Source organism: Melanotaenia boesemani, chromosome 20 (genome assembly GCF_017639745.1).
Source record: "Melanotaenia boesemani isolate fMelBoe1 chromosome 20, fMelBoe1.pri, whole genome shotgun sequence".
NCBI classification, from domain to species: domain Eukaryota; kingdom Metazoa; phylum Chordata; class Actinopteri; order Atheriniformes; family Melanotaeniidae; genus Melanotaenia; species Melanotaenia boesemani.
In genome coordinates, this window is record NC_055701.1 from 26,406,238 (window position 1) to 26,432,727 (window position 26,490).

A 26,490-nucleotide genomic window follows, 5' to 3' on the forward strand; every position below is an offset into this window, starting at 1 on the left:
TTTCAAATTCAAAACTACAGAAGCAGCAATAAGACGCAGCAAGACTCAAAAAGCTAAACTCAATCAAAGAAAATCTTCTCAGCAAGATAAAATATTCGTCTTCTAAACAAAAATTATCTGATGATGAAACAAATGAACTAAAATCTTTAAATGAGGAACTTGACAGAATATATATAAATCTGGCTAAAGGTGCCTTCATGAGGTCCAGAGCCAAATGGTTAGAAGAGGGTGAAATTAATTCCAGTTACTTTTTTGGTTTGCAAAAAAGAAATGTAAAAGTAAATAACAACATTACCTCTGACACCACAATCATCTCTGAATTTGTCGCCTCTTTCTATCACACACATCTGAATTTAAGCCAACAAAATGTTGTGTTTATGGAAAACAAACAGAAGTTTGTTCCACTGATCTCTGAAAACTTCAAACCTCAGTGTGATAAAGAAATCTGGTACTCAGAAGTAAATGATGCTGTTCATTCGATGAAAAAAATCACCTGGAAGCGACGGCCTCACAGCAGAGTTTTACCTCTGCTTATAAGAAAATCTACTGCTTATGTAAAATGAGTGTCTTAGAAATGAGGAAATGTCAACAACCATGAAGCAAGGCTTAATAACACCAATACCTAAACCACAAAAAGATAAAACGCTAATTGAAAACTGGAGACCTATCTCCCTTCTCAATATGGACTACAACATTTACGCCAGACGTTTAAAAAAGAATCTGACAGAGATAATAAGTGAAAATCAAAATGGCTTCATGGCCGAGCGACGTATCAGTGTCAACATTAGATTAATCTTGGACCTGATTGATTATTCAAATTATATTGAATCTGATGCCTTACTTGTATTTCTTGATTTCTACAAGACTTTTGACTCAACCGAACATCCCTTTATACTACAAACCTTGCAACAATTTGGCTTTGGACCTAAATTTATTAGTGTTGTTAAATGTGTTATATAAAGACATTAATAGCTCGGTTATTTTCTACCCCAATGTCTCACGAAGATTTCCTATCTGAAGAGAAGTTCCTAAGGCTGCCCAATATCCTGCTACTTTTCTTACTGAACTCTTATCACTAAGCATCACACATAATCCTGAAATTCAAGGCGTTTCCATTTTTGGTAAATTATAAAAATGACTCAGCTCGCAGACGACACAGTTCGTTTTCTAAAAAATAAAACTCAAATTCCAAAAGCTCTTAAAACAATAGATACATTTTCTAATGCATCAGGCCTTAAATTAAACATAAAAAAGTTCAATTTAATGCCAATACAAAACTCCAGAAACTATCATCTCCGATATGCCCGTTAAACATGGTGTTAAATATTTAGGTGTTCATATCACAGATGATCAACTTCTCAGACAGCAGCTGAATTTCATACCTAAAATTAAGAAAACCAATTTAATATTTAATCTATGGCTTCAAACAGACCTCTCCATCTTTGGAAGAGTGTTGCTAACCAAAGCTGGAGGTGTGTCCAGATTAGTTTATCCTGCCTTATCACTCTTTGTTAATGATAACCTCTGCAAAGAAACTAATAACCTATGTATTTTCTTGACAGAAAAATAATTTCCCATCAAGTACAAAGAATTTGTTTCTGTAATAAACACCAAACCCACAGGTGATGAAAGGCCACTCAAACCCTCAACCTATAAATTCTCAACTAAATGAGCTAAAAATTAGAGGTATTAATATTACTAATATCAAATGCACAAATAAGCTTATTAGAGAAGAACTGAAAAGCAAAAATAAAATTATGCCCATTGGAAAATCCTTCTGGAATGCGTTACTCCAAAACATTGACTGGCAGAAATCTTATCTCCTTTCAATTCTGTATTTCAAATAAGAGAAGTGCTCTTCAAAATTTTGCACAACATTTACCCCTCTAATGCCAACATCACCAAAATGATAAACACTCATTCTGCTTGTACATTTTTCAATACTGAACCAGAAACTGTCTTACACCTGTTTTGTCATTGCCTCCCCTCTGTTATGTTTTGGAAGGATGTGGAAAATATTATTTTAAATAAAAGCAATCAATCGATATCAATTTCCTCAAAAGATATTATTTGCAGATACAACTGCAAAAATAAACCCCTGAACCACATTATTAACATATTAATATTATTTGGAAAATTCCATATACATAAGTGTAGATTCAAGAAATCCTTTCCCAACACACACATTTTTACAGCTTAACTTGATGCATATTTATGCACTTTAAATGTTACGTCCAACCAAAAAAGTGCACTTACGCTCTCTATCTACAAAAACCATTTTTCTTTAGAGGTTACTTGAGTTTTCTTAAAAGAATCACTTTATATTACGCACATAACTGCCACTGTATTGTCTTACCTGTTATTTTGTCCTCTTTATTGCTGCTCTATTCTTATATACACATTTTTTTCTTGTCAAGTCATTAACTGCATTTCATGTAGCATGTCATTCTGCTGTCTTTATTGTTCTTTATGATCATTTTGTTTGTAAACCCCATGTTCTGAAATAAAGATATATTTAAAAAAAATATTTTAAACTAGCAGACGCACAAGGTCAGCAGGAAGAGAGGGCGGTAGTTTTAGTTTATGCTTTTCCCCGTTTGTTCAGTTGTATGTGCCTGTTTTATGTTTCTTTTTAAGTAAATGAGAACGAGCAGCGTTTGTTCCTAAAGAAAATGTTAACTTTCTGAACGTGAGTAAAGCCGACGGAGTGAGACCTCCTGTTATTCACGCCATCTCTGCTCTGAAAGCCGGAAGCAGCTGATCGGACCAGGACCAAATGATTTCACTGGAGCTCGAAAGTTGCATCTGGGAAGCAGCCATCTTTAAAGGGAGAAGTCTGAGCTAGTGAGTCTTCCTCGACTTTCTGAGTCAGATATCAGATTTCGTGGGACGTTTTTGTCGCATCTCTGACTTGGAAAATCCGAGTAAAATTCCAACGCACCATGATGATCCTTCAGTCTGACTCCAGAGCTGGTTTTCTCTCAGGGGGAGGTCATACAGAAGCAGTGGCTTCGCTAATGGGAAGAAAACTTTAAATTTTCAGTGATTAAAATCGAGTGTTTTGTGCTTGTTGTTAGGACACGCTGACGTCATGTCCTCCGCGCTGCAGCTACCTGTTGAGGTGTGGCTGCAGGTGTTCAGCTTCTTGTCCTGGGGAGACAAACTGAGCATGCGCAGCACCTGTACCCACTTCAAACGGCTGTTGGATGAGTCTGCCTCCCTGTGGCGCGGTTTCAGCGTCGTGCTGCAGGACCTGTCCCGGTACAACCGCCGTTTCTGGCGTAGCCTGGCACAGAGGCACGTGCGGATCGTGTCGCTGCGTGCAGGTAAGGATAAGGATTTGAAGCTGCTCTCCACCTGGCTTCCTCTGCTGGATGCGCTGCAGCTGGACATCTGGACAAAGGGGAGTGTCCAGGAGCTAAAAGTGTTTCGACAGCTGCGGTGTCTCTGCGTCACTTCCTGCGCCACAGAGATGATGAGCCTAGACTTCATATTTCCTCTGAGCCGTCAGCTGACTCAGCTCAGTTTGTGCAATGTACACTTCACCTGTCCGGCTTCTCACCTGCTGGCCAGTTTGACGCAGTTGACCAGTCTGACATCACTGCTGCTCCATCATGATGGGAGTCTGAGGATCACGTCACTCAGCGTACTCCTCACTCACCTGACCAAGCTCACTCACCTGTCCTGGACCATGGTCACCTACAGAACACTGTCACCTGACTTCTTCAGCCCCGCCCACCTGACAGGTAAGTGCACGTCACAGCTCTCGAGCAGGTTATCCGAGTATTCAGGGGCATTTCTAGATATAGTGCTGCTGCTACCAAATATTGATAATAATGATAATAATAATAAATCGATATAGTTGTAAGAAAAAAAAAAAAAAAAAAAAAAACTTTTGTGTGCTGCCAGCCAAAAGTGAAACATACAAATAAAGAATTTATAATCTAATCAAATGTATAAATTATTATGGATTTAAGTTAGAAAATGCTTCAAATTACATATCAGATTGTTGGAAATGCAGTCAGGTGACGCCATTTTGATCTCTCACATAAATTTGTTTTGAAAATCCAGCAAAATAAAAGTCAGACTTTACTCACTATTGTTGCAGAAAAAATATTATGAGTGATTGTTGGAAATGTGCTAAAAAAACAAACAAACAAGATGTTGGCATTAATTCTCCGGTAAGCGTCGCTGAGTTGTGTTTTGAATTGAACCTGCTCCTGAGCTTCTACACCGACTCTTATAACATGCAGGTAGAACACGTTTCTGGTGGATCACCTGAAAAATTCTAGTTTATGTATTGAATTAGGAAATTAAATAATTATCATATTATTGTCATTATTAAGAAATGACCCCTTATCATACGACTTTAAATCTGACTGATATGCACCGACAGACTGTTGTACTCATCTTTCATTATGGCCATAAAGTTTGAATAGTCTTCTCTCTTTATTTGCTAACCGAAGATCAGGGTCACGATCTTGGTGTTAACATGATGGGTTTTTACTGTTACTTTAGTTTTTCAGGTGGAGCGATGACAGCAGCATCTTCACAATCATTCCAAGCATCCACTAATACTAAAACTGTCCTAGTGGATGACGGGAAAAGGGATCAAAATCAACAGAAAATGTTTTTATCGTGATGTCTCGGAGTGAAATAACTGGTGGTAATAACTTTCGTGTTCTTAAAGAAATCCTTCGTGCTGCTGCAGCTCAAACTGCTGGTTCAGGTGAGCTGCTCACCTCTTTTCAAAGAAGTCAGGAAGCAGCTGCCTCTCTTCATTTTCTCTCTTTTCTTTTCTTTTCTTGTAAGCTGATTTTCCTTTATGGGAAAGACATGACTTTCTTGCCTCCTGTGATTGTCCAATCGGCCACTGGCTGCCTGAAGGTTTAGTGACTCAGTTGAAACTCCCGCTGCAGTGTCGACTCCTGTCAGTGTCCATTTTGTGGTGAACTGGTCCAGTGTTGGTAGACTGGTCCTTTAGTGTCCAGATTGTGAGGACCTGTGATGTATCTTGGGTCAGGTGATGTGGGGGAAAATGGCTTTCAGGCAGAACATCTCTGGACACCAGCTTTATGAATAAGCAAAAGATTTATTACAAAAATTCAGGCATCAAAAACCGATTTCTGCAGAAAAATCTGGAAGTCTCAGGATCAGTATGAAAACCTACTGAATATATGTGTGAGTATACTTCACACATTCCTCAAGTCCTGAGTGAGCCAGTCATATGCAGACACATGTTCGTGTGCTGAAGTCCAGACTCTATGTCACTTAAGACACTAAGAACCTTATATGGTAAAACCTGAGTGTGTCTTATAAGATGCTCTGCTCAGACACTACAACTGGTCTCTTTGGTCCAGTTTGTGGTGGACTGGTTCAGGTTGTGGTGGACTGGTCCGGTTGTGGTGGGACTGGTCCTGGTTGTGGTGGGACTGGTCCGGTTGTAGTGGAACTGGTCCGGTTGTGGTGGACTGGTTCAGGTTGTGGTGGACTGGTCCTGGTTGTGGTGGACTGGTCCTGGTTGTGGTGGACGTGGTGGACTGGTCCTGGTTGTGGTGGACGTGGTGGACTGGTCCTGGTTGTGGTGGACTGGTTCAGGTTGTGGTGGACTGCTCCTGGTTGTGGTGGACTGCTCCTGGTTGTGGTGGACTGGTCCTGGTTGTGGTGGACTGGTCCTGGTTGTGGTGGACTGTTCCTGGTTGTGGTGTATGTGGTGGACTGGTCCTGGTTGTGGTGGACTGGTTCAGGTTGTGGTGGACTGGTCCTGGTGGACGTGGTGGACTGGTCCTGGTTGTGGTGGACTGGTTCAGGTTGTGGTGGACTAGTCCAGTTGTGGTGGAACTGGTCCGGTTGTGGTGGAACTGGTCCTGGTTGTGGTGAACTGGTCCGGTTGTGGTGGAACTGGTCCTGGTTGTGGTGAACTGGTCCGGTTGTGGTGGACTGGTCCTGGTTGTGGTGTACGTGGTGAACTGGTCCTGGTTGTGGTGGACTGGTTCAGGTTGTGGTGGACTGGTCCTGGTTGTGGTGGACGTGGTGGACTGGTCCTGGTTGTGGTGGACTGGTTCAGGTTGTGGTGGACTAGTCCAGTTGTGGTGGAACTGGTCCGGTTGTGGTGGAACTGGTCCTGGTTGTGGTGGAACTGGTTCAGGTTGTGGTGGAACTGGTTCAGGTTGTGGTGGAACTGGTCCGGTTGTGGTGGAACTGGTCCTGGTTGTGGTCCTTCAGATTGCTTGCTTGTGTTTATGAAGGAATCTAAGTATGTTGGTGTCTCCCTGCAGACCCCTCCCCCTCCCTCCCGCTGACTGACCTCCAGCTGTTGAATTACGACGCCATGGTGACGCAGGAAGTCCTGCAGCCGCTGCGCCTCCTCCGAAGTCTGTCCATCTTCCACCTTTACTCGGTACCTGGACCTACGTGTCACCTGCAAACATGGCTGACATCTCTGCCTCAGCTCTGCAGCCTGAGCGTACACGGTATCTTCCCACTTTAACAAACTTCCTTTTAATGATAAATAACAGCAAATATAAACATTTATGACTCTTCACATAATTTTGTTTAGATGCCTGCAGGGTTAACTGTCCATTCATTCATCCCTCCATCTATCGCTAATCAGTTCTTCCTTTCCCTGAATTATCACCATTTCCTTGTCATTCGTTAACATTTAAGGTTATTTTGGCACAAACATCCGTTGAGTCAGAGCTCTGTGGGAGAATATTGACAAGTTCGTAATTCTCAATCATTACGTGGTATGTTGCCGGCCTTCTGTTCTTGTTCTGGCCTTTATGCTGCTATATCTATTGATAAAACATCTTGGAATTTTAAATGGTTAAAGACTGGAACTGTAGCTGGACTCAGCTGTCCTGATTTATTTGACCCAGAGATTTTGTGCCATGTGTCATGTGACCTAACTACTTCCAATAGGAGGCCATCCTCTGGCAGCGTATGCAGACTTCCTGCCATCTTCCCTCCGCAGCTTGACTCTCTGTGTTGATCTTCAGCCTGAAGACTTGCAGGTGGTTTCGCTCAGAGCTCCTCACCTGGAGCACCTACATCTGGAGCCCTGGGGGTCTTCCTCCAGCCTCATCAGACTCCTCCCACAGCTGTTCCCACAGCTGAGGACGCTGAGGATCAGGTGAGTTCACACACCTCCAAAGTTATCTACAATAAAGGCTAGATGTCTCATCCACGCTGCTGGCCAATGGAGTCGAATCATCTGCCAGTCTCAGTCCTTGAAAATCTTCCCGGAAGGCATCCCTGCATGTAGCCACTGGTGGTAGTCCGGGTGGGTCCTTTTTGACGCAATTCTTCTGGTGTCCATGCACCTCTTCTCCATCGTATAGCCTTGCTTTCCAAAGACCTTTAGAGAGAAAAAAAAAAACCACATGCGGCAGTGCCCTGTTTCACAAGGTGGATACCCCCACCCCTTCTGCCTGGCCCTGGACTGTAGGATGTACTCACACTTATCCAGGGCCCACACAGAATTCCTGCACCCAGGGCTGAGGGGCTGAACCATGGATCCCGGGTCGGCTGTTGCGCTCCTGACACAATCCGCACGTCGCCTTCTCCGATCTTAGCCGCCCTTCTTGTCAATCTTCCAAGATCCCGCGGCGCATCCCGTGTTCCGGACTCAGCCGCCTTTTGGTCTCTGGTCTCTTGGTCTTGGCCACTCCCATCGTGATCCCAACTGTCTCCTTTCTCTCTTTGTCTCTGCCTAAATCCCCTCAGAACCCCTCACACCTGTCTGTAATTGGGCTCGTTACTTAGGGCTTGATTGGCTTCAGAGGGTGTCAATAAAATCAATTCAAAATACTTTAAAACCAAGGTCCCATAACAGGTAAAACACATGATTAACAATATAAATCACACACCCTCTCTGTCCCCATCACATTCAGAATGACAACATATATATATATATATATATATATATATATATATATATATATATATATATATATATATATATATATATATATATATATATATATAGAGAGAGAGAGAGAGAGAGAGAGAGAGAGAGAGAGAGAGAGATATATGAATATTAACAACCCTCCTGTTCTTTCTGTTTCTGTCTCTCAGACATCATCGTGTGTTGGACGAGGACTTCCTGCATCTGCAGAACCTTCAGTTTCTCAGCACGTTGGAAGTTCTGGATTCCTTCTACAGACCCGACCCAAATGACCCAAATTGGATTGTTTATAAGCCGAGTCCACATCTGCTGCAGCTGATCTCTGACTTGCAGAAACTGACCAATCACAGAATTCGAGTCATCACTGACTCACACAGAGACCCGCTGTCCTGTAAATGTGTCTGACCAGAGTCAGACCACAAACATCTGAGTGAAAACCTGCTGCTACAGAGACAGAGTCTAAAATGACCAAACACCTGAAGAGCATCTCAGACTGGTGATGAATGTTCAGCATGCTGAAGATTTTTTAGTCATTGCAGTAAGTTTAAAGGTAAATTGATGAGGTTGGGCATGAATGTTTTATGGATATACACGATTGTTCAGTCAATGCCAGACACAATCATACACAGTTCAAAACACTACACAGTTTGCAGTCGCTGCAAGTCCACTATCAGCAGCTGGATGGATTCCTTCTGGTCATGATGTATACTTTATTCATTCTGAAAGAATATTTTTCACCGGTTTTCAGTGGCTTTTGGGAAGAAATTGTCATTATTGGAGTTACTAGTGCTTTACTTTATCAGCCAGCATACATGAGGGACAGCTGTAGCTCAGGAGGGAGAGCAGTCGTCTTCTTAAGGAAGATTTTGTGCCCATGTTTGACCTGTCGTTGGGGAAAATGGCAAACACCTTCTGAAAAAACTAAGGTATTATAATAATGATGGAGGCAGCGTGTTTGACCAGATATGGTACTCAGTTTTAAAATTTCTCCCTGGAGGTGACTGATGTGTCTAACCTTGCTGTCTTCATCGTTTTATACATTACAGTGTGTGCAGATTTATTAGGCAATTGAGTATTTTGATCACATCATCCTCTTTATGCATGTTGTTCTACTCCAACCGGTACAGGCTTGAAAGCCTACTACCAATTAAGCATATCAGGTAATGTGCATCTCTGTAATGAGAAGGGGTGTGGTCTAATGACATCAACACCCTATATCAGGTGTGCATAATTATTAGGCAACTTCCATTCCTTTGGCTAAATGGGTCAGAAGAGAGATTTGACGAACTCTGAAAAGTCAGAAATAGTGAGATGTCTTGCAGAGGGATGCAGCACTCTTAAAATTGCCAAGCTTTTGAGGCGTGATCATTGAACAATCAAGCGTTTCATTCAAAATAGTCAACAGGGTCACAAGAAGCGTGTTGAAAAAACAAGGCGCAAAATAACTGCCCATGAACTGAGGAAAATCAAGTGTGAAGATGCCAAGATGCCATTGGCCACCAGTTTTGCCATTTTTCAGAGCTGCAACATCACTGGAGTGCCAAGAAGCACAAGGTGTGCAAAACTCGGGGACATGGCCAAGGTAAGGAAGGCTGAAAAACGACCACCACTGAACAAGACACACAAGATAAAACGTCAAGACTGGGCCAAGAAATATCATAAGACTGATTTTTCTAAGGTTTTATGGACTGATGAAATGAGAGTGAATCTTGATGGGCCAGATGGATGGGCCCGTGGCTGGATCAGTACAGGGCAGAGAGCTCCACTCCGACTCAGACGCCAGCAAGGTGGAGGTGGGATACTGGTATGGGCTGGTATCATCAAAGATGAGCTTGTGGGACTTTTTCGGGTTGAGGATGGAGTCAAGCTCAACTCCCAGTCCTACTGCCAGTTTCTGGAAGACACCTTCTTCAAGCAGTGGTACAGGAAGAAGTCAGCATCGTTCAAGAAAAACATGATTTTCATGCAGGACAATGCTCCATCACACGCATCCAAGTACTCCACTGCGTGGCTGGCCAGAAAAGGCCTAAAAGAAGAAAAAATAATGACATGGCCTCCTTGTTCACCTGATCTTAACCCCATAGAGAACCTGTGGTCCCTCATCAAATGTGAGATCTACAGGGAGGGAAAACAGTACACCTCTCTGAACAGTGTCTGGGAGGCTGTGGTTGCTGCTGCACGCAATGTTGATCGTGAACAGATCAAGACACTGACAGAATCTATGGATGGCAGGCTTTTGAGTGTCCTCGCAAAGAAAGGTGGTTATATTGGTCACTGATTTGTTTTTGTTTTTTTTTTTTGAATGCCAGAAATGTATATTTGTAAATTTTGAGTTGTTATATTGGTTTCCCTGGTAAAAAAATAAGTGAAATGGATATATATTTGGTTTTTGTTAGGTTGCCTAATAATTATGCACAGTAATAGTCCACCACTTTTTGTGTCTTGTTGGATATAATTAAAACACCAGGAAGAGACAAGAAATTATTTATCTGTGGAGAGAAAAACAACAGCTTTTAAGTTGTTTGACATTATTGTTTTAAATGAGTGTTTAATAAAACTGATTTACATGTTTTACTGAGAGTTTGCTGCTTCTCAACCACAGTACATGGACCAGAACCGACCCCACTTAACCGCGGTACATGGACCGGAACCGACCTCACTAAACCGCGGTACGTGGACCGGAACCGACCTCACTTAACCGCGGTACATGGACCGGAACCGACCTCACTAAACGGCGGTACGTCGACCGGAACCGACCTCACTAAACGGCGGGACATGGACCGGAACCGACCTCACTAAACCGCGGTACATGGACCAGAACCAGGACTCCCATTTGTTAACTTTGGGACCTGTTTCAAAGTTTTAAGGCTCCAAAATGTTGATGATTAAAACCTCAACTCATCTCAGTGTAGACATGAACTTCATTACAACTACACAGAATCTATATAGTCAAAATTTTGAATTCATTGAAATCTAAAAAACCTACAGAGGACATATACAGCAGGCTGAGTATTAACACCTTCCAGTTGGGTCCTTGGGAAAGAGTAGGCTACTGGCTACTCTCAGGTGTAAGTTTGGAGAAAAGCGTCTGATAAATGATTGTAATGTAATCTCAGAGATTTTCCTTAAGAGAAAGAAGATTCCAGATTTCTGTTGCTCATTGATTCCAGGTCTGAGTTTTCATCCTGTTTTATCACAAGGAGACACTGAGATGATGCGATTTCCTCACAAACAGCTTCCTACAGAAAAATAACCAACACTTCTCAGAGGATTGAGCAATGATGCCAGTTAAGTATTTATAGGCTGAACTAGCTATCAGTGGCACATGGATTCTATTTTTACTCTTCATGTGTTCATGTGACATTGTTCTGGAATAATTTCTAGATAGACTTATAAACTGATTTTGATAAAGAAATTGTACTTAAGAAACATGACTTGTTACCAATTTTCTCCAGTAATATGTCCTTTGTTTATTAATATTAACTAAAATGACATTTTTCACAAAGATGGCCCGGCTGTTCAGCATTCAAACAAACAGAACCTTCTTTGTATTGTACAACTAAAGATATCTGAAAAAGTCCAACAAGAAATTGACGAGGACTAGATCTATGCCAGCAGTCTGCAACCTTTACGGTCCAAAGAGCCATTTTTCCCTCAGCCCGGCTAAATAAAACTCATTTAGAGCTGCAAATGAGACCTTTTGAAAAAAGACAAGTTATAATTTTTGATAAATATCTACTATAGGAAATGTGTTGTCATTTTTAAAGACTGCATTTTATTTCTATTTTTAGATTTTAGAATGAGAAAACAAATCTTTTGCAAAAAGTGGATAGACTTTTTTTCTATGTAGATATTTGGGGAAAATGATGTAAAAAAATAAAATGTAAAATAATAAAATTAATGTTTTTTCCATGAAAACTAAAATTTTGTGAATCGAATGGGTTGCAAAATGAATAGAAAATATAGTCAAAACATTGACAAGGTTAGAAATAATGATTTGTACTTGAAATAATAATTTTGTTCTTCAAACTTTGCTTTCATCAAAGAATCCTCCATTTGCAGCAATTAAAGCCTTGCAGACTTTTGGCATTCAAGCTGTCTGAGGAAATTTCACTCCATGCTTCCTGAAGGACCTCACACAAGTTGAATTGGCTTGATGGACACTTCTTACGCACCGTGATGTCCAGCTGTTCCCAGAACAGCTCGATAGGTTTGAGATCTGGTGACTGTGCTGACCACTGTATTATAGACAGAATACCAGCTGACTGCTTCTTCCCTAAATAGTTCTTGCATAGTTTAGAGCTCTTCTTTGGGTCATTGTCTTGTTGTAAGACAAAATTGGCTCTAATTAAGTGCTGTTCAGAGGGTATGGCATGGCGTTGCAAAATGGAGAGATAGTCGTCCTTATTCAATATCCCTTTTACCCTACACAAATCTCCCACTTCTCACCAGCACCAAAGCATCTCCAGACCACCACATATCCTCCACCATGCTTGAAAGATGGCGTCAAGCACTGCTCCAGCATCTTTTTATTTGTTCTGCGTCTCACAAATGTTCTTCTTTGTGATCCAGACACCTCAAACTTAGATTCATCTGTCCATAACATATTTTTCCAGTCTTCCTCTCTCTAGTGTTTGTGTTCTTTTGTCCATCTCAGATGTGGCCTTTGCTGCTCTGTCTAGCAGGCCAGCATCCTGGAGTCGCCTCCTCACTGTTGATGTTGAGACTGGTGTTTTGTGGGTACCATTTAATGAAGCTGCCAGTGGAGGACCTGTGAGGTGTCTGTTTCTCAAACTACAGACTCTGATGTGCTTGTCCTCTTGCTCAGTTGTGCCTCCCACTTCTCCTCCTGTTGTGGTTAGAACCACTTTGAACCACAGGGAGTAGTACACACCATTGTAGGAGATCTTCACTTCCTTTGCAATTTCTCTCATGGAATAGCCTTCATTTCTCAGAACAAGAGTAGACTGACGAGTTTCAATGGAAAGTTATGTTTTTCTGGCCATTTTGAGACTATAATTGCACACACAAATGCTGAAGCTTCAGATACTGAACTAGCTAAATGAAGACCAATTTTATTGCTTCTTTAATCAGTTTTCCGCTGTGCTAACATAATTGCACAATGATCAGTTAGCCTTTTAACATCATAAACTTGGATTAGCTAACAGAATATGCACAACATATCACATATAATTTATATACAGTCTATGGTTGTGCCTGTAAGAGGAGAAGATGACCACGTGACTGACGTCAGCCAGTAGGAGGCGCTGTCTCCACTGCTAGTAAAAACCAAATAAGGAAATGACGCGCTGCGCGTGGTGATGGTCTCAAATAGAAAACGGCTTTATCCACACCGGGATCGTGTTGGAGCTGGTTGGAGGGACCTGGTGGTGAAGGAAGCAGAGGTTAGTGTGATATCGGACAGTCTGATCGGTTTAACCAAGTTAGGAAACACAGAGTCGGTATTTTAGTGGAAGAAACGCTGTTAGCTAAACAGCTAGTTGACCATGTAAGTCAGCACGTGCAGGACCCTAAAAGGTGATCGTTGTTGTAATTAACACTATCAAAACGGATAAATAAACTGTGTTAAAGTCGTAGAAGTCCAGCGAAAACCAAAATGTGCTAAATTACTGGGGCCAAACTTCATACAGCTGTAAGCATTTGGGTGTAATAAGGTTAAATTTAGTAGTTTTTCCTAAATTTACAAGTGTTAACTTTGAGAGGTCATGACAGCTGGAACTGTTCCTGTCAGAGCACGTCACTGGGTTATTACAGTTTAGACCTTACAGTGTAGATTAAATGTGTTTACATCTGTGTGATCTAGGTTAGTTTGTGTTGTAAATGATACTTAAGACACTTTATAAAGATATGATACTATGCTGTAGTGAGAGGAATGGATTGTGCCATGTTCACGACAGACCTAATAAGGTTGATTAAGCACACCATGTATGTATGTAATGATCATAGATCCTAGTTATAAAGACAGCTGATAAAACAAAATAATAGGCTAAAACCATGTCAGGCCTGGGAGTTAAATCTGCTGGTTGTGTTACCGCTGTTCTTCTGACAGCTGAGGTGTGTCTGTGTTTGTTTGCCTTACAATCCTCTTCTTAAAACAGCAGAAAAATTAGATGTCTAATTATTCACCCTTCAAGCTCAAACAAAGCTGCAGACAAAGCAGTAACCACCGAAGTAATGATGGGAACAAATATTTTTTCAGACAATAGCGTTATAAAAAAAAGCTACAGAAATGTTTTTATCTACTAATCTACTCATTAGTTAAACCATGATATCAATAAATGACAGTACCTAATGAACAGGTGGTTCAATAATACAACATATGAGCAGAAAAGTGATGAATATAATACAATAAAGTGGTAAAAGAATGAAAATAATCCTAAATGCATGTAAAAATTGAAGGTTGGAGTCTCAGATTGTTTACGTGCGCTTTACAACAATAGTTGAAGTTGAGTTTATTAATATAGCTTCTTTGTGTCAGAGGAAGTTTAATTTATCCCTCATTTTCTGTCTCCTCTAGGAGTCCATCTATTGATGATTGACATCTCCAGTCAGGTGTGGATGTTTGAGGGCTTCTGGTGCAGCTAGGTCATATCCAGTTAACCGATACCAGATTTCCCTTTCGCAGAACAGCTTTTAAATAAATGTAGAAAAATCATCATCACATGCTAGCTGTTAGCTGATGGTTCTGAGATTGGATTCTGGTAGTTGTCTTGTCATTTGACAGGATGGGGGACATCGCAGAGAATGAAACCAGATTTTACTCCAACGCTGAGGACTACTGGAAGGAGGTCTCTCCCACAGTAGATGGCATGCTGGGAGGTTACGGCAGCATCTCAAGCACTGATATAAACGGATCCAAAGCTTTTCTGAAGAAGTTCCTTGGTGTAAGATGCTCTCTGAATCCATCAGCTACCTTCATCTGCAACACAATTGTGTTTTTATCTGTGATATTTGTATTCTCTGTCAAATCGACTAGAAAAACTCAGGTGTCATCACATTCAGTGATGGGAAGTGCTGGATTTCATTTGCATCTCTTATATCTTGGCTTTCTGACCCGATGTACGGTGTTCTGTCCTTTGAAGGAAGGGGAGGGGAAGACGGGCCCCGGCTGTGCTCTGGACTGTGGAGCAGGTATTGGGAGGATCACCAAGCGTTTGCTGCTTCCTCTGTTTAAAACTGTGGACCTGGTGGACGTGACCCAGGAGTTCCTGGACAAAGCTAAGCCATACCTGGGAGAGGAAGGCAAGAGGGTGGGGAACTATTTCTGCTGTGGTCTACAAGACTTTGTTCCTGAGAGTGGACGCTATGATGTAATTTGGATCCAGTGGGTCATCGGTGAGTCAGACTCGGTCCTCACTTATATCATACCCAGTTTCTTAGGAACGTTCACGTACAGCTCTGTGGGATGAATAGTGATGGATAGCTTACCCTTTATGTGATCTACACACATTTTCTAGACATTTATATCCCGTCCAGATAGTTTACAATCCAGCTGCAAAATGTAGTATCTAAATGGTAAATACACAGTTGAGTGATCCATAATAACATAAGTATTTATCACATTTTCAGCATAAAAAAAGTTGGTTTAGTGAGGATAGCAGGTAAATAGTAGCATAAATAACTGGAAATGAGGAAAAGTGGAAACATGGAAATTGTTTCTGTTGTGTGTTTGTTTCTTTGCCAAATTTTTCTCCTGAAAGCCAAGACTTGAGAGAATGATGAGATGAGAAAAGGCTTGGTCACTGTTGATCTGTGTGTTATTTCTACAAAGTTCTGTTAATAATATCTATTCATACATTCATTTTACATCATATTAGCTTCATAATCTGACAACTGAGAAGAGTTAATTTAAGAAGTCAGGCCAGTGATTTTTAAAATGACGGCTGAGTAATTTTTAAAATAGTTTGTTTTTGATTAAAATGTCAGAAGATTCTGTCAAGCACATATGACAGCTTCATTAACTGATGCATAGTTCGTATTTTCACTTTTTGCATAATTTAGAATAAAAAGTGAGTCTTTTAGAGAATCTTTACCAGGGCTGAAGGTATTCAGCTGTGCTGTGGCTGCAGGTGGAGTCAACATGTTAAGCTGTCTGCCCCCTGTGTGGCATCATTTTGCCAAGAAGCGTGTTTTGTAAATGAAGTGCCCGTTCATCTGCTGGTTCTGTCAGATAATGTAAGGGAATAAAATAGGGGAGCTTTTACATGTGGTCATATATATATATATATATATATATATATATATATATATATATATATATATATGTATATATATGTATATATGTATATATATATATATATATGTATATATATATATATATATATATGTATATATATATATATATATGTATATATATATATATATGTATATATATATATATATATGTATATATATATATATATATGTATGTATGTATAAATAAACAAAATAAAAAAAATGCTTTGGAGTTTTAAGAGTTAGTCTTGTTGATGCTACAAAAGCTGTAGTTGGAGGTAAAATAAACGATATGAAGGAGAGCATGATGAAGAAATGCAGAAGAATGTGGTTAAATGTTGGTGAAACTGTTAAACTTGAACATCTTTTTCCTTTCGCACCTTCAGGCCACCTGACAGATGACCATCTGGTGGAGTTCTTGCGGCGTTGCCAGACAGCGCTACGGCCCAACGGCCTCATCGTCATCAAAGACAACGTGTCGTATGAAGGCGTGGTCCCAGATGAGGTTGACAGCAGCGTTTGTCGGGATTTAGAAATAGTTCGCAGCCTCGTGGGCAGAGCGGGCCTCCGAATCATCCACGAGGAGCAACAGATGGACTTCCCAAAGGAGATTTATCAAGTCCACACACTGGCCCTCAGATAGAGGATGGGGGAAGGGCGTTTCTAACATGCTTGTGTAGCCAGGAGCGTGTTTTACTGTCTGTTTCTAACTCTGACTGATGCTGTGCCGCCACCAGATGACAGACTTCAGCATCAGTTTATGATCATTTAGCTAAATCGTTTTTTTACTGCACACAAACATGAAATCCTTCAAGGAGAGAGAACGTCTGGATGTCTGCCGGATGCAGCTTAGTCTTCTTCACGGTCATTTTCCCCTCAGTTTCTGGCCTCCATTCTGGTTGGGTCTCCCCGTATGGGATGATTGTTTTCTAAGAAAGTGTTTCTCTTGAATAACTTAGGAATTCCAATTGAAATTTTTACAAGACAAATTTACCACCATTTCTGGTCCTTAGAGGACAAAAAAGTCCTCTCCCAAAAACTGCTATGAAGACCTTACAGAGTCATATTTTTTAACGCATTAAACTTCATTCCTGATTAAAACTAAAAAATACAAAATTATTAAAAATAGTTTAATCCTTTAAATACATATTTAATGTTGCTGGTTTTAGAATCTAAAAACATAAAATTAGTTATTTTCCATATAATGGAAGGGGGATTTTAAAGATCAAAATCTATTTTTATTTTATTACTTACTTACTTTATTAAAGTATGTTTAAAATTAATTTTTAAAAAAATCTCCACCTCCCAGAAATGTATTTTATGAAAAATAACTTATTTTTTATTAAAAACAGCAACATCGTGTAGTCAAACTGGCATTTAAAGAGTTAAAATAATTAGAGTTTTAATCAGGACTGAAGTTGACTGAAAGGTAGAAATACATATTAATCTATATTGTTTTGATAGCAGATTTTGGGAGAGGTTTTTTTTTCTCTAATGGGCTGAAAGGGTGGGAAATTAAAGCGACCCACACAACGCTGCAGATTTAACACAAATAAATTAATCCCAGCCGTCTCTCTGCGGTAGACTTTATTAAATATGAATTTGGATCCAGTGACGGTGAGTTTGGGTATTTAGTAACATGGAAAAGAGATGTGAGCAGCTCTACAGCGAGCGTGGGGAGTCAGTGGGAGAAATCTGACTCTTTAACTCAGGAAAACTACAGTAAAAGAAGATGGAAGCAGAAGCCTTCTGTTGGAACTTCACATGCTGAGACTTTTTCTTAGGAAAACCTTTCCAGACTGTATTACACAGACGTTTTCACATTAAAGTCCATAAATTAAAGTTTGGGTGAGGTTGTATTTACACCACTCAGAAATCCAGACTCTGTTTACCACGTTTAGAAGGAGTCACGTATTTGCATCACAGAAGAGCCGATTGGACTCTACAAAGTCCACCATGGATTTCCAGTAAAAGTACGACAAGAAGAAGATATGTTTCCATGTTGGTTATATTTAGTGTTGGCTAGTAACGCCGTTACTTTTGTCAGTAACTAATACTCTAATGCACTACTCTTTAAATAAAGTAACTTCGTTACATACATGGTGTGTTTGTCCGTTACTAGCAGCAACCAGCAGCTGTGTGCATCTTGGACATGGGCAGTGTTGCAAAGTCCGCTTGTTTTTCTGTCAAGTTCTGGGTAAAAATCGTGGGTTTTTGGGCCGGTTTTTTAAGTGTAGTTGCTTTCTTGGGCTTCCTCTGCTCCCTTTGAGAAACCCCCCAGACTCTCTCACACCTGACCAGAGTAAAGCAGTAACCCGGATGTGGAACTGGGAACCTGAACTCTACAGCCCTTTTTCAGAACTAGTTTTTCAGTTCCCCGGTTACCCTGGTAGTCGAACCAACTGAGGTAATATGTAAATATAGGAGAAAGACAGTCATCAGAGGGCTCAACATGCAGCATTGATTGAATGTTTGAGCTGCTGTTGTATTACTGTTTATTCTGTATATATATTTAAAAGAATCTGGTGGCCTGACATAAATTAGTGTTGAAAAATGACTGCGTTAGTATATTTCGTACAACAATAATTACATTCTAAGAATGGGAGCATTTTTAAGGATGTTCCTTTAAACAAATCAATTGTGGACATTTTAATTTCCATCTGTGGGAGCATCACAGCACAAACAGCGAGTGATGGATATTGTAGCAACAACATTTTTATAATGTCATCAACTTTTTACATTGATGTTTCATCATTTATTGAATCCAGAGTTGTCGTTGATTTGGTAAAACAGTACTCGGCCCTTTGAATTTATTTGTAATGTTGATATGGTAAAATTTATTCTTTATAAATTCATAGCCAAAATATTTCAACACACTTTTAATATAATTGTTTCTCTTTTGCTATTTTAGTGCAGTAGGAAATGTACTGTTTAAGAATTTGCTAACATCTGCTCATCTTCAGCAGAAACACCTTCCCGCTGGAACTCTTTTACAACATCACACTGACCCATCTAAAACTAGCAAGACCTCTTCTGCGCATGCGGACATCTCGAAGAGGACACGCCCATAAATCCATGATCTCAAAATGCTCTCAACTCAGTGTTTAATTACTAACTTTCATTTGATGTATTTTCATAGAAATTATATATAATAAATGTAAAATATTTTGAGTTTTTCATCATTATATAGGCTAAGCCTAATAAATTGATAGATACAATTATTTTTTACAATGTCGAGGCGTCCTACCGGCATTCATGCGGTATGATTTTTGAAGACCCATGCCATCATTTCTTGAAACCGTACCTATGTCGATAAATAATCTTTAAACTATTTTTTCATGGCATAAATCTGAATGATCGTATTCTTTTCTGACGAGGCAGCAGAGATATACCAGTAAATTCAGTCTTCAGTAGGAATATTTGGACACAGCCCCGGCCGGTCCGGTGTTTTATGGACCAGTTATAAACTGATCTATAAACCAGTAAATGAACTGTGCTGGTGAACCAAAGGGGCGCCGCCGACGGGAGGCGGAAGCACTCCGCCGCTGAGTCCTGGCTGCTCCACCAACGAAGAAGAAGACGCTGTATTTCGCTCTGCTGCTGCACGCGCGCAGTCTCTCAGAGAAAGATGGCGGATGTAGAGGGTAAGTGATCCGCGTTTTTAACGGACATAGTTTGAGCTAATTTGCCGTAAAACAGAACCACGCGAACCAAATCTGTAGTTTAACGACCACTAGACTTCCACGAATGTGTCTCCGTGCGTTTCATGCTCAACGTCAGTGGCGTCCAAAGTCGGTCCTCGAGGGCCGCTGTCCTGCGTGTTTTAAATGTGTCCTTGCTTTAACACACTCAAATGAAATTCAACAGCCTACGAAGTTCTGCACAATGACTCATTAATTTGAGTCCGGTATGGGAGCTGGGAACCATTGAAAACCTGCAGGATTGTGGCCCTCGAGGACCGGAGCCGGACACCCCTGCTCTACGTTATGCTGCGTGTTTAGTTTTCTGTTGTGGTTCCGGTGTTGATTCAGTATGAAACGAGGGGGAAGTGGCGGTTCTGCAGGCTTGGATCAGGGTTCGTGTTTAAGTTCCGGTTCTGAGGCATCGATCCAAACAGAGGTGAATTTCTAATTTTAAAAGTTAACCGACCCGCGGAGCGCCTCAGATGGGTGGATGATTGAATGATTGGTCGAGTGCTTTCCGTTTCTGTCTCCGACACCCTGAAGGTCTGAATCTATCAGAAGTAAATCCGTGTTCATGTTAAACATCTCCTGCTGTATGTTTCTGTCTGAGGCCACGTGCACATGTTCAGAGGCCTGTTAGCTCAGGGTGCTAGCAACCGCATGTTACCCACGTGTTGTAGAGCAGACCACGTGGTTCCTGCTGCTGTTCCTCCAAACTAGAAAAAAATGAGATTGTTTTTAGAATAAGCAGGAAACGGAAGCATTGATTAAACAGTTACCAGGACAAGGTCCTTGGATCGGATCCTGGACTAGGTCCTTGGATCGGATCCTGGACTAGGTCCGTGGATCGGATCCTGGACTAGGTACTTAGTGTGGTGCGTTCCATGCGTCTAATTATGAGCAGTGGAGAGCAGATGACGTCACTACCAGGTAATTGGTGTTCAGGTTGTACCAACTCCGGGAAAAATGGACATCTCCAAAACAGCCAATTTGTGGTCTACACCATGGATCGCCAGTCTGGATTCGGAACTGGATCTTTGGTCTAGGGTTCCGGTCTAGGTTCCGACAAACTGAAGACATTTTCTAATGAAAGTAATTTAATTCTAATTTTAAACAAAATAAATTCTAGAGAACATGTTGGGACCGATGTGGGAATCGAACCAGCGGACTTGAGCATGGAGGGCAAATGTTTGCTCTGACATTACTGCTGTCTAGTTGTTAATGTGAATATTTTTCAGATTGTTTTTAAACTGAAGACATTTTATCTCTTTAGTGTCCGCAAAGAAGCAGAAGAAGAAGAAGAAAGTCAGTGAAGAAGAAGTTGGGGTCAGTGAGATGTTTACTGACTACGGGATTAATTTCTTCCTGTGACCAGAGTTAAAATATGGTTTGTGTCTTAATAGGAGATCCAACGGAGTGGAGACTTCTTCATTCAGCCTGAGTCCAAAGTCGCCTCCCTGGACACGTCCCAGTGGCCCCTCCTCCTAAAGGTCAGACTTCATCCATCAGGTCATGTTACGCCAGTCTTGGGCATGTGGTGCCAGTCTTGGTCATGTGACATGATGAACCAGTTTATCCATTCTCTGAGTGCTGCAGTCCTGACGCTGTCGTGGCCTCAGCCTCCGTTTTGGAGGCGGGGCTCTCTGTTGGTTGCTGGCGTTGTCTTTGCGTTCTGCAGGATTACTGCCTGTAACCTGATGGAGAGAGACGCGACTCGGCCGTTGCCAAGACGATTTATTGTTCTGATCACATTTTACCAAGACTGGGCCGAACTTCTCTGAGCCGCTTATCAGAGATGATGTTTGTGGGTCAGTCGGGACAAACGTCAGAAAGTTTAAACAGGTCCAGGATCTGTCTGTGTGGTGGCTCGTTTACTTCCACACTTTTCCTTCCACTCAACTTTTTATTGATGTGCTTTGATGCAGCACTTTGCAAAAGAAGCTGGATGCTCTCAATCACATTTTGAGGCTTTCTCTCCTTGTGGAGGGTTTCAGTGATGGTTTTCTGCCCAGGTGTCAGGTCAGCAACCTTCCCCATGATGGTGGATTCTACTGAAATAGACAGAGACCATTTAAATGCTCAGGAGTCATTGCAGGTGTTTTGGATTAAATAGCTGATTAGAGTTCAGTCTTGTAGCCTCTCTCACACTCTTCTAATTTTCTGACATTATGATTTCAGAAAAAGCTGTAAGCCATAATCGTCAAAATGCTCGAAAATATCTCACTTTGCATATGAGTATTTAATATATTTGTTTACATTTTTAAGTTGAATTACTGAAATAGTTTTGTGTGTTCTAATGTTTTTAGTTTTACCTGTACATCACAGCTTCTACAGATGATTTTGAACTTGTTCAGATCTGCTAGTCACGCAGTCTTCGGGCGTGAGTGTTGCTTATTTTCTGAACAGAGATTTTGTTTCTCTTCCGACTGCAGAGCAACTCGCCTGCTGTGGATCTGAGGACACAGAGACTTGTATTTAATGCAGTCTGGAGCAAATCTCAGAAAAACCTGTTTTTATTTCCTACAGAATTTCCACAAGCTGAATATTCGGACGGCTCACTACACGCCTCTGCCAAACGGCAGTAACCCCCTGAAGAGGAACATCTCGGATTATGTCAGGTAGCTCCACTTTCTGTCGGGCAGATATGGCTTCACTTCCTGTCAGACATAGAAATGATGGCGTTTCCTGTTTCATCAGGTCAGGCTTTATCAACCTCGACAAACCGGCCAACCCCTCGTCTCACGAGGTGGTGGCGTGGATCCGGAGGATTCTGCGGGTGGAGAAGACGGGTCACAGTGGGACGCTTGACCCGAAGGTTACGGGCTGTCTGATCGTCTGCATTGACCGAGCTACGAGATTGGTGAAGTCCCAGCAGAGCGCAGGTACGCTTTGATGACCACTTCCTGTTAGCTGTGTGGTGGCGATGCTGAGTAGGGATGTTCGAATTCTAGACCTAGATTATCTAGATTATCAAAGAAATAATCATGATTATTATACGTTAATTTCCAGCACATGAACCCATCTGTTTGTAGCTTTTTGTGCCAACGTAACAAAATAATATAACAAAGTAACTAAGAAGTCTCATTCCAACTAAATCCGGTCTGATGATAAATCCTAAATATTAACTGTGGAAAAGGCGTCAGGACCTCTACCCGGACATGGGAGACTTCTTTCTGGAGACTACGTTATGAAAATGGTTTTGAACATTTCTTTAGAAAGCAGGAAAAACATCTACAGCAGCTAGCTTTGACTTCCAGCTGTCCTTCAGCCGAATAGTTGCTGTTAACACATTAATAAAACTAGAACAGTGGAAATAAGGAAACAAGATCATATATCTGTAATTGTTTCTCCTACAGACAATCAAGCACGGACCAATAATTTAACGTTCAGTGAACTGGTCATGTTGCAGTAAGTCCAGCCAGAGTCAAACAGAATTATGAAAGTAGCAGGATAACATGTGATGTCAGAGTTGCAGCATCATTTAACCAGTTACGAACGTTTCTCTTGGTGCTACAGAGCTGCAGGTTTTCCTGCAGGAGGTGAAACTTATTGGATGGATTTCCTTCACAATCACACCTGCCTCAGTTTTTTCTAGAAGCAAAGAAATCCGACCAGGTTGATTTATTCTGTTATTTTGGAGGGAATAACTCTTCCTCTGCTGTACTTTCACGGGAAAACGAAGCGACACAAGCTGTTGCACACGCATGATTAACCTGACGTCATGGTTCAGACATGATCCCACATGGGAAGTCATGAGGATCTTTGTCGTTTAAAACGATTATTGTGAAATTAAGTAATTGTGACATTCCGAGTGTTGATTAGTTCTGCAGGAAGTGAAGTAACCAGAAGGTGGTCTGGACTGGGTTCAGATCAGACCCCCTCATGTTGTCTTCATCTGACAGGTGTGTAAAATCTCCTCTGTGTGTGTGTGTTGCAGGTAAGGAGTATGTGGGAATCGTTCGGCTGCACAACGCCTTAGAGAACGAACATGTTCTGGCCCGGGTAAGTCCAACCCAGCACCTTATCAGAGTTCTCATCCAGTCCTGTACCCCTGGACAAGGACCAGTTCTGTGTGTTTCAGTATTTAGATGAATAAAATGATTATGATGACCCTGTCTTCAGCGCGTTTGAGTGTAATGACAATAAATGTGATGTCTTCAGGCACTGGAGACGCTGACCGGAGCTCTGTTCCAGCGGCCACCGCTGATTGCCGCCGTGAAGCGGCAGCTGAGAGTCAGAACAATCTACGAGAGCAAGTTGATAGAGTACGACCCGGAGAGAAGGCTCGGTAAGGATGGGCTTCGAAGATGGTTTATAGCAGAGACGGTTGGATTATTCTAGTTATCACATAGGAGAACTAAAGCCGGAGAAGCAACCGGACAGCAGATTCTCACCCTATCATGTCAGCTGACGTCACCCTGATGTGTGTGTTCAGGTATCTTCTGGGTCAGCTGTGAAGCAGGAACCTACATCCGGACCTTGTGTGTCCACCTGGGACTGCTGCTCGGGGTCGGAGGTCAGATGCAGGAGCTGAGGAGGGTCCGGTCGGGAGTTATGGGAGAGACGGTCAGTTTGTGTTCACCTCTGAGGTCACATGACCAAAGTGTTGAGTCCAGTCCTGCTGCTTGGTGCTGGACTGTTAATTAGACTTTGGAACATGAACTGCAGCAGAGACCCAGCGGATCCCGTGAATCCAGACTGGAACCTCAGCGCTGCTGACATGATGATGTCACAACTGGCGAGGTGACACTCACTGTGTTTGTTTCCAGGACAACATGGTGACGATGCATGACGTTCTGGACGCTCAGTGGCAGTTTGACCACAACAAGGACGAGTCGTATCTGAGGAGGGTCATCTTCCCTCTGGAGAAGCTGCTGGTGTCGCACCGCCGCCTGGTGATGAAGGACAGCGCTGTGAGTCTTCCTCCTGACACACAACCAGGTCTGCCGGTTCTGTGATCTGATTGGTTGTCTGTCTACAGGTGAACGCCATCTGTTACGGCGCGAAGATCATGCTGCCAGGTGTGCTCAGGTATGAAGACGGCATCGAGATCAACCAGGATATAGTTGTCATAACAACAAAGGGCGAAGCCATCTGCACAGGTGAGACGGTTTGGGCGGGGTGGGGGTATTAAAGCCACATGATGAGCGGAGTATCTCCAGCAGCCTTCGGGCCGTGGCGACCTGATGATCTATCACCCTACTCTGATGGCTACTCTGAGCATCGATGTTTACTTTAATTGAAATCAGATGATTTCCTGATTTCCTGATTCTGGTCTCTGTCCAGCCGTCGCGCTGATGACTACAGCCGTCATCTCCACCTGCGACCACGGAGTTGTGGCCAAAATAAAGAGGGTGATCATGGAGCGGGACACGTATCCTCGGAAGTGGGGTCTGGGACCAAAGGTAGAGCTGGAGATGTTTGTAATCGGTAGGAAATGAAAGCAGATCTAGATTATTGATCGTGTGTTTTATCAGGCGAGCCAGAAGAAGATGATGATTCAGAAAGGGCTGCTGGACAAACACGGGAAGCCAAACGGCAGCACTCCGCAGGACTGGAAGGACCAGTACGTGGACTACAGGTACGCCTGGTGGGGGAGTTCACATGTAAACAGTGTGCTGCAACGAGACGCTGGTCAGGTGACCTGCAGACAGTTATCCCTGTCTGAGCTGACGTGCTCCCTCAGGGAGTCAGTCTGCTACAGAAACCTTCAGGGCAGAGCCCCCCACCCCCACCCCAACGAGGTCTGGGGGTGTCGCTCCCTTGAAAACAAACTGTCACAAATGTGAATCAAGACACCTTCATGAAGGTTTTTGTTCTTTACAGCGTTGCCAAGGTGAAGGAGGAGCTGGGAGAAGCTCCAGCTAAGGTAAGAAAGTTTGGTTTGGGGGTGGAAGCTGCTTCCTGTTGGAGAACGTTTTTCATATTGATCTCTGATCGGCAGAGAAAACGGGAGGCGGCGGAGAGTGACGGTGAGACGACGGCACCCACCACGCCATCTGCAGAGGAGGTGAAGAAAGAGAAGAAGAAAAAGAAAAAAGAAAAGAGGATAAAAATGGAGGAGGGAGAGGAGGAGGAGCCAGAGAGAACGGAGGAGGAGCCAGTTGCACAGGTTTGTTTTTACATACGAACAGCTTCGGATTCAGGATGAAATGTTTGCCTGTTTTTTAGTTTATAAACCGTTGTCATGGAAACTAAAGGTTCCAAGAGGTTGAGCTTGTAAATCCTGAGTTTAATCTCCTGCAGGAAAGTGTCAAAAAGAAGAAGAAGAAGAAACAGAAAGAAGGTGAAACGTCAGAATGATGATGGACTGGAAGCTGAAGACTAGTCTCCTCCATCCGGTCTGCAGCCTGAACGCGGAGAGGACGTCGTCACGGAGACATCTGACGAACATTAAGCTGCTTTAGGTTTTATGTTTAGTTTCAGCCTGAAGCAGCGACTCTTCATCCTGAGTGGGACCGAAGGAGACGACGACGGCGTTAAAGAAACAATCTAACAAAGTTTTGGGGAATTTAGCCTGAAAGCAGAAAAGAGGATGAACTTTTGTACAAATATTATTTCTGAGGGTTTTTTTCCCTCACATGTAAATATTTTACATTTTCTAAACTTAAAAATTAAAATGTTTTCATTATTCATCTCAGTTTTCAGTTTGTTCACATTATAATG

The 26,490-nt window shown here is 42.0% G+C and overlaps 2 protein-coding genes across 13 annotated transcripts in view; both read left to right on the top strand.

Moving 5' to 3' along the window:
• The window catches only part of ntmt1 (N-terminal Xaa-Pro-Lys N-methyltransferase 1), a 28,275-nt gene extending 10,036 nt beyond the window's left edge, over window positions 1-18,239 (top strand). The window contains exons 1-5 of one of the 11 annotated variants that reach the window (XR_006008754.1): window positions 2,716-3,746; window positions 6,279-6,473; window positions 6,922-7,132; window positions 8,077-8,456; window positions 14,445-14,635. Coding sequence is in view for 9 of the 11 variants with exons in the window: in XM_041972511.1 (XP_041828445.1) it covers window positions 3,092-3,746; window positions 6,279-6,473; window positions 6,922-7,132; window positions 8,077-8,311 (1,296 nt within the window). In the remaining 2 variants the exon portion in view is untranslated. The other 10 variants (XR_006008755.1, XM_041972511.1, XM_041972517.1 and 7 more) reach the window with 10 other exon arrangements.
• A 1,414-nt stretch (window positions 18,240-19,653) lies between these two features.
• On the top strand, window positions 19,654-26,459 carry dkc1 (dyskeratosis congenita 1, dyskerin). 2 transcript variants are annotated; one of them, XM_041972509.1, is made up of 15 exons: window positions 19,654-19,785; window positions 21,098-21,150; window positions 21,228-21,314; window positions 22,351-22,442; window positions 22,522-22,706; window positions 23,762-23,826; window positions 23,986-24,112; window positions 24,260-24,390; window positions 24,594-24,737; window positions 24,806-24,926; window positions 25,111-25,229; window positions 25,302-25,405; window positions 25,651-25,693; window positions 25,769-25,936; window positions 26,071-26,459. In XM_041972509.1, exons 1-15 carry the CDS (start codon window positions 19,770-19,772, stop codon window positions 26,125-26,127), a joined length of 1,512 nt encoding a protein of 503 aa, XP_041828443.1. In that variant the 5' UTR covers window positions 19,654-19,769; the 3' UTR covers window positions 26,128-26,459. The 2 variants fall into 2 exon arrangements, with proteins under 2 accessions (XP_041828443.1, XP_041828444.1); XM_041972510.1 differs by lacking the exon at window positions 19,654-19,785 and adding an exon at window positions 20,368-20,384.
• Window positions 26,460-26,490: the final 31 nt, after the last annotated feature.